The sequence below is a fragment of the Heterodontus francisci genome, chromosome 17 (assembly GCF_036365525.1).
Source record: "Heterodontus francisci isolate sHetFra1 chromosome 17, sHetFra1.hap1, whole genome shotgun sequence".
NCBI classification, from domain to species: Eukaryota; Metazoa; Chordata; class Chondrichthyes; order Heterodontiformes; family Heterodontidae; genus Heterodontus; species Heterodontus francisci.
In genome coordinates this window covers 38,826,795-38,839,912 of record NC_090387.1, presented here as the reverse complement: position 1 = coordinate 38,839,912, position 13,118 = coordinate 38,826,795, and the positions used below count along the sequence as shown (strand labels likewise).

The following is a 13,118-nucleotide window of genomic DNA, read 5'->3' as shown; positions in this document are numbered from 1 at the left end:
AGCCGCCCACCAGGTTTAGGTCTCAAGAACACCTGCGAATTCCAGCTGTCCTGACTGGGTTCAACTAAGCTGCCCTTCAGCATGCATTGTACCTCTGTTTCCACTCGGGCCTGTCTGTCTGGACCTAAGCGGCAAGGATGTTGTTTTAAAGGAATGGTTCCCCCTATACCCACAACATGTGTGGCTAAGGTTGTACATCCCTACAAATGCTTTGAAATGTTGTGAAAAGCCTGGTTAGGTATTCAGGCTGTTTTGCCTCTAAGTGTAAAAGCATATTGTCTAATTTTCCTCACCATTCTGTATTCACTAACCTGATAGTTGGAGGTTCAATCTGAGAATTTCCTAGGTCTGCTTCTACCTCATCCTCACTATCCTTTTCCTTCTCAACAGTCCCGATTACCTAACATACCTGTACTGGCTTATCCTCCTCCCTGCGGTAATATTGCTTTAGCATATTGATGTGACACAACCAGTTCTTCATCCGGCAATTAGGGGTGTCAATCAAGTAATCTACCTTACCCATGCTTTTGATCACTCTATATGGGCCACTGAAATGTGCTTTTAATGGTTCTCCCTGTAATGGTAACAACACTAATATTTCATCCCCTGGTTTTATGGTAGGTTGTGGTTTTCCCACCATTTGACAGGTCTGGCATGCCCTACAAAATTGTCTCACATCCTTTGTAAGACCTGGCCAGTAATAATGTTGGCTTATGCATGATTTGGTCTTCCAAATTCCGCTATGTCCTGCAAAAGGAATGTTGTGTGCTAACCTTAATAATCCTTGGCGATATTTAGGTGGAACCGCGATCTGTTCAACAACTGTCCAGTCCTCGGCGGCAGATCTATGAGGTGGTCTCCATTTCCTCCTCAAAACGACGTTTGCCATATAATAGCCTTCCAGAACTCCTTTCGCCTCAGCTTCTGATAGAGCCGTCTGTGCTATTCGATATATCTCTGGATCAGCTTGCTGTGCTGCAATAATCTAAATCCCCAAACAAGGTTGCTTGGCTCTCTGTTTGTGGTGTCCCTTTTACCTCCGACAATGGTGCCTGTTTAGCCATTGCTTGGGTGACTACACACGCAGGAAATATTTCCAGAATTTGTTCCTGTAATTGCTCCGTTTCCTTAATTTCACTTGGTTTCTCTGTAACTCTAGGAGAAACTAATACTTTTGCTCCAGCCAAATCATTTCCTAGGAGTAGATCAATTCCCTCTACTGGCAAACTGTGGACAACACCTACTGTTGCTATCCCAGATATTAAGTCACTCCCTTTATACAAAGGTATGGGTATATACTCCTGCCAATTCCATTAACTAAAACTTGAGCATTCGAGGTGGTCTCTGGTGGAAACCTTATTTGGGTTGCTCCTGTGTCCCTGAGTATAATGATAGGTTTTCCTGCCTCACTTTGACAAAAAATCATTATAACTCTCATGCATTTTATTCTTAACCTCTACACTCCTTTTAGTTTTAGTATCTGGTTTTACAGCTGTCATTAAAGCGATAGCCTGGTCTGCTATACTCTCAGTCAGAGTCTTTTCTTCTCCACTAGCTTTGCGTACCCAACCAGTCCTATGTGTTTACTTTGCAATTTCCAGCACTCTGAACGAAGATGGCCCATTTTGTGGCAATGATAACACTTTGGCTTATGAACCTCACTTCTACTTCAGCACCTTCCTTTCTGACCTGAGGAGGTGATCCTGGGGTGTTCCCAGTTGTTTCTTCTTGTCCCCAGCTACTTGCCTTCCTTTCACTCTCCCACTTTCTATCCTTCTCTGGTTTATGGGGGTGACAGACAAAAGAGGTTGACTTATTTACAAGCTCAAAATCATCAGTAATTTCCGCTGCTTGCTTAGCTTTCAAAACATTCAGGTTATCTATATGAGTTCTCACTATTGAAGGAATGGAGTTTTTAAACTCTTCTAAGAGAATCAATTCTCAAAGGTTCTCAGATGTGGTTCCTATCTTTAATGCCCATATCCAGTGGTCAAAAGTAATTTGCTTCACACTCTCAAATTCTAAATATATCTGCCCAGCCAATCTCCGTAAGTTCCTAAACTTCTGACGGTAAGCTTCAGAGACTAACTCATACGCAGCGAGAATAGCCTTTTTTGCCATCTCATAATCTGCAGAAGCCTCTGCAGGAAGCATGACATAAGCTTCATGAGCTCTGCCTACCAACCTGCCCTGCATAAGCAGTGTCCAGCTTTCTTTTGGCTATTTTTTTCAAAAGATCAGAAAAATGCCTCTACATCCCTTTTCTCAAACTTAGGAAGAACCTGTATAAATGTAAACAACTTTTCGCTGGGTCCTGTGCTAAATTCAGATTCTTCCGGACACAAATTTTCCCTGGATTCAAGACTACCCTTTTGTCTTAGTTCGATATATTTTAACTTAAATTCCCTCTCTTCTCTTTCACTTACTCTCCGAAATGCTCTCTCTTTCTCCCTTTCCTCCAATTCAAGTTTTCTCATTGCTATTGCTTTTTACCTTTCCTCTCTTACCAATTCAAATGTTTTCATTTCTAACTGAATCCTAGCCAATACTACTACATCACTCTTGGACCTACTACTTTCTTGTTCCTCATATTCCCCTTCATCATTATCATCCTCCTCTTCTACTGATTCCAGATGTTTGGCTATTATGTCAATTATCGCTGCATTTTTGGCACCTAATTTCAATTCCAACCCCAATTTCGCTGTCCTTAGTTAAAGTTATCAAGTCACTCAGAGAAACATTCTGCTTTCCCAAAAACTCTGCTGCAATCACTAATGCCATTACAATGGTATAGACAGTACCTTATTATACAAGAGAACTGGTTCTTTTATTTTCTTTGTAATTGGCATTAGATTTAGATCCCAACAATTGAGTTTCCAATTGACATGATCCCAAAAGCAACAGAAATTAAATGTTATCCCAGGGACAAGTAATTAATATGATTTCAAACACGAGTCTTCCAATTAGTCTGATTCTGATCCCAGACATGAGACACCTAATTAAAATATGATTCAATCGCGAGTGAGCCCCCAATTAATATGATATGGCACGACTGCTCTAGACAAAGCCCCAATCAAAATATATGATTCTGATTGTGGTGGGAGCAACACACTGTCAATTCAGTTCCATCACTCCACAGATCACCTAACTTATCACATTAAACTTTCCAAATTAAAGAAAATCATTGCCGAATTGAACCATCTCTTCACCCCCAAATGAAGTGAACCAAACCAGGTGTCTTTAGATCAACAAATTAACCATTTATTAGAAAATTGAAATTCTTAAACACTAAGATAAAAACAACATTTAAAAAAATAGGAAAAATTAGTGTCCGTGCAGATTTACACTTCCCAACGAAGAATCTTCTGATTAAAATCCACTCACAATCTTCTTGAGTCTGTTGAGGAAAGGAAAACAGTCCGACATCTGAAGTTTCAAACTTCTCTTTCTTCCAGTGTTGACCACAGCAGGTCAACAACTCACAACCACTTTCAATAGAATCAATCTGGCTTTAGAATTTTGAGGGATAATAAAAGTCACAGTCTAAATTCTCTTCCTTCAGTTTAAATTAACAGAGATCTCTGTTCAGTTCATGCTGGCCCAGCTGTCAGTCTGTTAGAACAGCCTGTCTCAGATAAAAAGCCAGTTTAAAAGTTAATCGCAACATTGTATATTGATCCTCAGTCTGGGTGGCTGTATCCAAGGCAACCAAAATGCACCTTCTAGGTAACTCCTGAGGCTTGCTTGTTCTTAAAGCAGTAATGATCCTTTGCTGTCTTAAAGACACATCGCATATTTTCTGGAGAAAAAAAAAGACAGGATCATGACAATAGTAAAAATGCACTTTTTGCCCACACAAGTAAAGGAATACAGCACGAACAAGATGTTAACATTAAATGATAAAATGATTTGAAATAGCCACAATTTTCTTGAAAGTAATTATTAAAAAGAACATTCTGCTATAAATAGATGGCTGACATCATTTTAATTCATACTGATTCAACAGCTGGGGGAGGTAGAGTAATGTTATCTTGATAAGAAAGCAATGGGAACATTCTATCAAATAAATAATAATCCACTGCCTGGTCACTGGAATTAATGCTGTAGTACAGGGCTAAAGCATTTCTTATTTGACCTTCAACCCATAGCTATATTTTCCCTCTCAGTTTTCACATTCATCTCCTCTCCTACCTTCCATCTATGAGAACTGGTATCTGAGGTTAAATGTGCTGAGAAAACAGGAGACAAGAACAGGACAGGAGGGCAGCAGTGAATTTTGATAACAGGTAGTATGTTAGTAAATGTATGAAACACTGACTAATCCCAGAATCAAACTCATGTCCAAAAAGAAGGTAGTCTACACATGGAAAGCTGAACCAAAGATGCCTATTTTAAGCATGTTGTTAAAAGAAGGAACTTTCATTTTTGTAGCACCTTTTAAATCCTCAGAATGTCCCAATTTGCTTCACTGCCGATTTAATTACTTTTGAAATGCAGTCACTGTGATTGTAATGTGTACAGCAAAATCCCACAATTAGTAAAAAGAATAAAAGACCAGTTAACACAAAAGCAAAATACTGCAGATGCTGGAAACCTGACCTAAAATCAGAAAATGCTGGAAATACTCAACAGATCAGGCAGCAGCTGTGGAGCAAGAAAGGTTAACATTTCAAGTCAATGACCTTTTATCAGACGAGACAGCAGCCTGCAATATTGATGTGGAGCCAGGAGGAACGCTGCACATTAAAGGCAAGTTTAAAAAAAAAACTCCCCTCTTCTTCAGCAGTCAACAACTGTCCTTAGTTAGGCTGCTGAAGACCTGGAAGAACTGAGAATCATGTTCCACCCGATATTTATAGAATTTGCCATTGGGATCTTACATCAGGGGTTAGGCCTGTGATTAGCATATTCAAAAGAGCAAGGTGCCTGTTGTAGGCTGGCATCCCAGTTCCTCAGAAGTCACCATAAATGGCAGAAATGGCCACATGCACTACATCATGTAGATGACCTGCTGCACAGTATTCCTGCCTCTGCTGTACACCTCACAGAAAATCGACCCTATATTTTGATTTACTCTCGAGAAAGACATTGCAATATTATGACTTTTCATTACAAGAGGGCAATACTTCTACTTCATGCAGTGCTTACAGAAAATGAGGTGCGCTGGTACATGAGCTTGACCAGAAAAAATGTTTGAAGTGGTCAATATTACTCAAAATTGCAGTAGGTGTTGTGAACTGTATGAAAGTGTATTACTAGGCTAAGAGGCAATAACGTAAATAGTGTGTGAGTTTTGTAGTGGTGAGGGAGCTATTAAAAATATGTAATTTTTTTTTATTATTCATGCAAGGGATGTGGGCGTCACTGGCTAGGCCCATCCTAATTTTCCTTGAGAAGGTGGTGGTGAGCTGCCTTCTTGAATCTCTGTGGTCCATGTGTGGTAGGGACATGCACAGTGCTGTTAGGAAGGGAGTTCCAGGATTTTGACCTAGAGACACTGAAGGAACAGCGATATAGTTCCAAGTCAAGATGGTGTGTGACATGGAGGGGAACCTGCAGGTGGTGGTGTTTCCAAGCATTTTTGCTGCCCTTGGTCCTTCTAGGTGGTAGAGGTCGCGGGTTTGGAAGATGCTGCCGAAAAAGCCTTGGTGCGCTGCTGCAGCGTATCTTGTAGATGGTACACACTGCTGCCATTGTGCGTTGGTGGTGGAGGGAGTGAATGTTTGTGGATGGGGTGCCAATCAAGTGGGCTTTGTCCTGGATGGTATCAAGCTTCTTGAGTGTTGTTGGAGCTGCACCCATCCAGGCAAGTGGAGTGTATTCCATCACAGTCCTGACTTGTACCTTGTGGGATGGTGGACAGGCTTTGGGGAGTCAGAAGGTGAGTTACTCACCACAGGATTCCTAGCCTCTGACCTGCTCTTGGAGCCAAGGTATTTATATGGCTACTCCAGTTCAGTTTCTGGTCAATGGGATGTTGATAGTGGGGGATTCAGTGATGGTAATGCCATTGAATGTGGTTAGTGATGGTAGTATATCAATGACTGCTATAGTGTGAGGCTATTGTACCAAAATACTGCCCATTGTATGAGATAGAGAGTGATAATTTCCAAACAAGGGTAATGGTTATCAGCATGTCATGAGCAAAGGTTGTATAATCAGCATAATGGATGATGAGATGTATTAAGAGGTACTACAAGTCTTCCCATTCATAATTAGATCAGTAAGAAACAGTGCATCATTCTCATTTAAATGAATATTCAGTGATTTAGATGTTAGGGAGAGGGGTAGGAGTGTGCATATTAAGGACCTATTGAAAATTTAATGCTGAAATTGTTTTTTCATCAGGAATTGAGTATCAAAGGCCGAAACACCAGAACTCAACTGAGAATGAGATAGACAGAATTTCATCAGAAAGTCCACCTCAGGAAGAGAGTCCAGAGCTCTACAGGAAAGGAACAACACCCCCAAATCTTACTCCAGAACACAGCCCTGTGCCAAGTCGATCATCCAGCTCACCATCCATCTCACCACCAAAGTACAGAAAAAAGAATTCAAGGCTTGTGAGACAAGTCAACACAGAACATGACAAAGGGCAAGACATTCAGGTGTTGCTGGAAGGAGGAAGGGGTGAATACCCAAGACCTATTAACTGGAACGATAAGCAGCGAACAGGCAATCGAAGGGGAGGAAGCAAAGGAAGCAGCCGTTCGAATACACCATCAATAGCTGAGGAGATCAGGGAAAGAGGTAATGAATGCAAATACAAACACAGACCCACTGACAGAAAAGGGACAGAGTCACCGACCTTTTCATGGACATCCTATCGGTTGCATAATCACGATTCAGGTAGCCAGCTGCATGAGCAGGACGAAGAAAAACTTAGCAACTACGAAATGGAAATGAAGCCCCTACAACGCATGGATTCCTATGTGCAAGATCCATTTTCAGAAAAACACTACAGTAATCTCAGCTCCAAGAACATGATGGAAGATTACCATCCAGACTTTCTCAGCTACGGAGTTCAGAGGCTAAAACCCACAACACAAAACAAAGAGAACTTCAGACCTATGTCCCCCTCCGAGCCCAATGTACAAAGGCTGGAGACCCTGAGGATGAATGTAAAGCTGGAGCCTCGACCATCAAGGCATGATATTAGTACGTCACCAAATTCAAAGTCAGTAATGATACCACAGTGTGAAGAGGAAGTGATGGTTCAATATAAATCTAATTCAGTAAGTAGTTTGCAAAACTTACCTTTGTAAATAGCAGCAACTATTTTCAACTTTGATCGAATCAAACTGAAGTTTGGGAAAAGGAGTAAAATTTATGAAAAGTGATTGCTTGCGGTGATGACAATCTTGTACTCGTACTGAAGCTACCTGGGTACAAGTGCAACCCCTGTATGTTTCGGTAACAAGCAACAAGGTCTAACAGTAGCTCTGACTTGTAAGGTCCACTTCCCATTATGCATCAGACTCACAGTCTATTCAATTCCCAGCACTGCCATCCCATGCTTTGATAAGCACAAAAATTCACAAAAAATATAAAGATGATATAATCATTATTTACAATTCAACCTGTAAATTTTACTTGTAGTTCATAGATATCAAAGTAAAACTTCAAAACAGGTTGGCACAATCATTTTATGATTCCAGTTGACTGATTTTATGGAAAATAATATTCTACAAGCCAGTTTAATGTAACAGAAGCAATGGACTGAGTTTTATCAGCCCTCTAGGGACTGGCAGGGAGGCGGGGGGACCCACAAAATAGCGAGGGAAGGCATGGGTGGGGTGCCCGTTGCCTTCCCGACACCATTGAATTTTGTCAGGGGTGGGGAAGGACGAGGATGGCCTTGCCACCCGGAGGCCAGTTGAGGCCCTTAAGTGGCCACTTAAGGACTCCTTCCCACCATGGCTGGTATTTTACCAGTGGCAGGTGGGAGCCCCACCATGTGGGGACCCACCTGCTTGGGCAATCTGTGGCCCACGGAGAGTCCCAGGTGGCAAAGGCCACCCCTGCACCAACACCATCCCCCAATTAAATCCCCAATTTAATCCTGACTGCCCCCAGCGAGACTGCCTGCCTGCCTCACTTACCTTCACTCTGGGTCTCCAGCGTTGCTCTTGGGTTACTGCTTGCCCCGGACCTGCTGCAGTACCAGCAGTGGCCACCACACCCAGAAGTTCTGCTGAGATTGCTGAGCTGCCAGTCTTCTGATTAGCCAGCAGCTATAAGGAAGGGGACCCGGCACTGGGCAGTTAACTGCCTGAGCGCTGTAAAATGCAGTCGCGGTCCCCCAAACAGCTGTGGCGGGGTTCCCCTTGCCTTTCTGGCCAGCCATTGGGACTCCTGCTGCCTGCATAAAATTCAGCCCAATGAGTGAAGCAACCTTCAGATTTAAATTACCATGTCCACTGAGATTTTATACTGAATTTTCAAGTTTGCAGACAGTGTGATGTTACTGTCAGCTGCAAGCAGTAATAGTGGCCAGGAAAGGGAATACCGCACTTTCAATGGGAGGGAGGGATTTCTGCTAAAGTGTTAAGCTGATTACTGAAATTTGAAAAATTTGGCATCGCTTGCCCCTTTCTATCCACCTAGTAACAATCTCTTATTGCCAATGTGGCTGTTAGTTAGAAAATGGTTTTACTTTGCATAATTCAGGTCAAATCATTATAAAATTAAATAAGCAACCCATCATCTGCAAAAAAATCAGTCTCAATCCTTTTAAAAGTATTATACTTTTGGATTACCTCTAACACAAAATACACAACAAAATTGCTGTAAAGTGGTACACTGAATAAATTTAAGGGAAGACATCCAATTACTTAGCATAATAGAATTAGAAGTTTTGCTTTTTTATTAATTTGATTGCAATCTGTGAAATCAGAAAAGATAAGGAAATACTGTTTGCTTGTAGAAGATCATACATATCTGACAGATAGAGAGTAATAGTGTGGCTTTGAATTCACAAATGAGAATTGACCAAGACTCAATAATAAGCTATTAAATAAATAATTTAACTCATGGGAGAGCAGAGGACCAGGATTCAGCCCCTCAAGGCAGTTTGACAATTCAGTTGGACCATGGCCAACCTGTACCTCAGCTCTATTTAGCTGCCTTCACTTCATATCCCTTGATATACTTACCCAGCAGATATCCATTGATCTATCAAATAACTCAGCAGGTGCAATCAAATAACCAGTGTAGGTCCTGCAGTGCAGCAGGGTACATTCCATATTAAATAGTTTAGCAGCGAGTAGACCAGTCATATCAAAGTTGTATCATACATGTTGCAGAAAAATCAATACATGAAAGTTATATTTCATTACTATATCAATTTTACGGTAAAGGCAGGTAGTGCATTAAAACCTCCAATGCCATTCATATGAAAGTTGCTTTCACCTGCTTTAGAAAATCTGATTCTGCCTTTTTCAAAATCCCATCAGTGGAAGTTTAAGTTTGTGCTGATACAACCCAAGAAACACATACTTCATAGAATCATAGAATCTTGCAGCACAGGAGGCCATTTGGTCTGTCAGACTGGCTCTTTGAAAGAGCTGTCCAATTTAATCCTGCACCCCAACTTTTTTCGCATAACCCTGTAAATTAGTCCTCTTCAAGCACATGTCCAGTTGCCTTTTGGAAGTTACTATGGAGTCTGATTCAGGTAGTATGTTCCAGATCTTAACTTTCTGTGTGAAGAAATTTCTCCTAATTCCTTCTCTAGCTCTTTTGCCAATTATTTTAAATCTATAACCACTGGTTATCAACCCACTTGCCAGAGGAAACAGTATGTCCCTGATTGTTTTATCAAAACCCCTCATAATTTTTAATACCTCTATTAGTTTTCCCCTTAATCTCTCTGCTTTAAGGAGAGAACAATCCCTGCTTCTCCAAATAATTGAACTCCTTTATCCATTGTACGCCTCCTCTGTACCCTTATGTCTTCCTAAAGTGTGGTGCTCAGAATTGTACACAATACTCCAGCTGAGGCCTAACCAGAGATTTGTCAAGGTTTAGCATGACTTCCTTGTTTTTGTATTTAATACCTCTATTTAAAAAGCTAAGTACCCCATGCTTTCCTTACCACCTTATGAACTTGCTCTACCACCTTCAAAGATTTGTGAATATGTACCCCAGGTACCTCTGCTCTTGCAACCCCCACAAAACTGCACCATTTAGATTATACTACCTCTCCATTTGTTTCTCTCAAAAGCGCATCACTTCACGCTTATCCTCACGTGTCTATTCATTTCACCAGTCTGTGTCCTCCTGAAGTCTGCTACTATCCTGCTCATTATTTACTATATTGAGAAGTTTGGTTATCATCTGAATTCCTTGAAATTCAACTCCCTATACCCAAGTCCAAGTCATTTATATCTATAACAAGATTATTTGGGGTTGGCATATATCCCACATATTTCATTATGTTTACAGCAGCAAGATTGTGCTAAAAAGATTTGTGACAAGGTTTCAAATACATGTCTTACATTGTACTAGTACTGTTATAGTCTAGAGATGAGATAAACTAAGTGAGGCTGATGTGAAATATGATGCGTCATTTGCAGGGAAATAGTTTAAAGAAAGATTTGAGATGTCCGGCACAGACACAATGGGCCAAATGGCCTCCTTCTGTGCCATAAATTTTCTTCATTTGTTAGATGTTAATCAGTTTCTAGAAATTGGCTGTTTGTCCTTTATTAATGCCGATATCATTTTATTCATGTTAATATCTCTAAAGGAAATCAGCACAAGGAGTCATTAAACATCTGATATATGTCTAAAGAATAATGTATAAATTCATACTGATATTCAGCTCAGTACATTACTGTGGCTATCTCTCCTCCAACCTTTCGTTAGCTCATTATAAGAAGCACAACTACTTCAGTGCCTAAGATCTGCTGAGCCATTAAATACTGCCATCTCATTAGCTTTCTGAGTAGTTACCTAGCAACAGCTTATACCTTCATTAAAGGCTCCCAGTATGTCAGTAGAAGTATCTGAAATGAACTGAATTACCTGCAGCTCAATAAGATTAGTTTGTATAGAAAATAGCTAACATACATTTTTGTCATAAAATTGGAAGTTATGACTTTTAAGAGTATAATTTATCTAAACAGAAACAATTCCTTTGACAAAGACAACATCCTTTTCATTGTACAGTCAAAAGCTAACTGAAATGGCCTGATTAATCCAGGCTCAGGTTCGATACTTTGCATTAGCTGCTTAATCTGGGTTCCTGTAGGACATAATAAATTATCTCTGAATTGTGGCAGCCTGCCTGTATAAGGCAAATAGCTTTTAACCTCTTTATAACTGTGGTACATTATTAGATATAATTGTCTTATCCTTACTCGAAATTAATTTTCAGTGTAACATGTAATGAATGAATAGGAAGGAAACTCACAGCCTGTCAGTTATACCTTCATATCCCACACAGGACAAAGAACGGAAACAAAGGTACTTGCAGTCACACAGATTGTAATATGAGATTTGCCTCACTCAACAAAAATTGCACTAACGCACTCAAACAGTAATACACTCTTCATCCAAAAATCAAAAATTGAAATGGAATAAATATTCGCTACAATTGCTGATGGTTTGCTCGGATATTGACAGTCTCCTGCAGAGTCATGTAAATAATCAGGTAGAGGAGTAATTAAAACATTCTTTCCCTCCAATTTTTGTTAAATAGTTTTTCTTTTAGTGTTTAAAATTCCTCCTGTTCCATGAACCACTTCAAAGCTATAAGGTTTGGCAGGAGATTTGTTCCCAGGCCTCTATGTGTACCATTCTTGAACAAGCCGCTGAATGGTGAACGAAGGTGGTACAGATACACTTTTCCCAGTTCTTAGCCTGCTGTTTTAGGTTTCACAGGGGAGAACCCAAATCTTACTCTGTGTCATAGCACAATAGTGCACCTGGATATCCCAAATAATTTTAATGGAAAACAGCTTTAAAATGTTTAATAATGATCTACTTCCAAAAGATGTACTTGAGGTAAATCGTCTGTACACAGCATAATTTGTGTTTTAATTGTGCAAATGACCCGACAGTAATTACCAGTTGGAACTGCAGAATAACTTCTTGGAAACTAATTGGCTTGAAATCACACAAGGAGTGATGGTGTCTCCATTCAAATTTCAGTAACTTTAAAAATTGTTCACTATTGCAAACCAGAGCAACAAATTACAAATGCAGAATTAACAACAATTAACAATAAAAAAATTAGATTTAGGAATGTTTTCGTGATTGAATTTCCCTGGCCGGAATTTTGCACTTGTTGGACGGGAGCCGTCCACCAACTGAAATATTGGTGGCAATCCCGCCTCCGCCAAGCCTGGGGATCCAGACCGCATTTTATGATCCCCAGGCCCTTAATTGGTCTCAGGCGGGACTTCCACCTCATTGAGGCAGGAAGCTCCGCCTAATGGAGCTGCTAGCCAATCAGCGGGCCAGCAGCTCATAGTCCCAGCAGTGACACTGGGAGCAGTGGCCAGTGCTGGGACTGCAACCCAGCTTCAAGATCAAGATGACGGAGAAAACGGAAAAGAGGTAAGTTTTTGGGGCCTCGCGGGGGATGATCAGTCGGGCCCCTGAGAGGCAAGGGGGTGGTCAATTTGGGGGGCTAGGGGCAGCCCTCAGTCAGGCACATGGTGCCTGATCAGGAGGGCCCCTCCCCCACCCCCAGGCCATCAGAAGGCCACCTACCTTTTAAAGGTGGCTTTTCTCAGGCCTGGGCCGTCTGCCTGACAATGGTAAAATCTCTGTGGTGGCAGTTGGAGGCCCTGAAGTGACTGTTAACTGGCCACTTAAGGGCCTTGATTGACTTGGGGCAGGCAAGCCGTTTCTCGCCGCTGCCGCCCCACATAAAATGGTGGCAGAGGCAGGAGCGGGTCGGGTAGGGGCCCCAAGCCTCCCACTCCATTTTACACGCCCCCTCTGCCACCAGCCCACTCTTTGGGAGTGGGGGGGGGGGGTGGTGCGAAAGTTTCCAGCCACTATGTTAATAGGCCACCATCTTTGGGTATGAGTTTGAAAGACACTTATCATTCTTTTTTATAAAACCTGACAGGATCAGTATTGGTAACAGATCAGTATTCATCATT

At 41.3% G+C, this 13,118-nt stretch overlaps 1 protein-coding gene across 1 annotated transcript in view; it reads left to right on the top strand.

The window, feature by feature from the left end:
• The window catches only part of jph3b (junctophilin 3b), a 155,520-nt gene that overhangs the window by 141,734 nt on the left and 668 nt on the right, over window positions 1-13,118 (top strand). Inside the window, exon 4 of the mRNA XM_068049893.1 lies at window positions 6,349-7,235. Coding sequence (XP_067905994.1) covers window positions 6,349-7,235 — 887 coding nt within the window. The remainder of the gene's footprint in view (window positions 1-6,348; window positions 7,236-13,118) is intronic.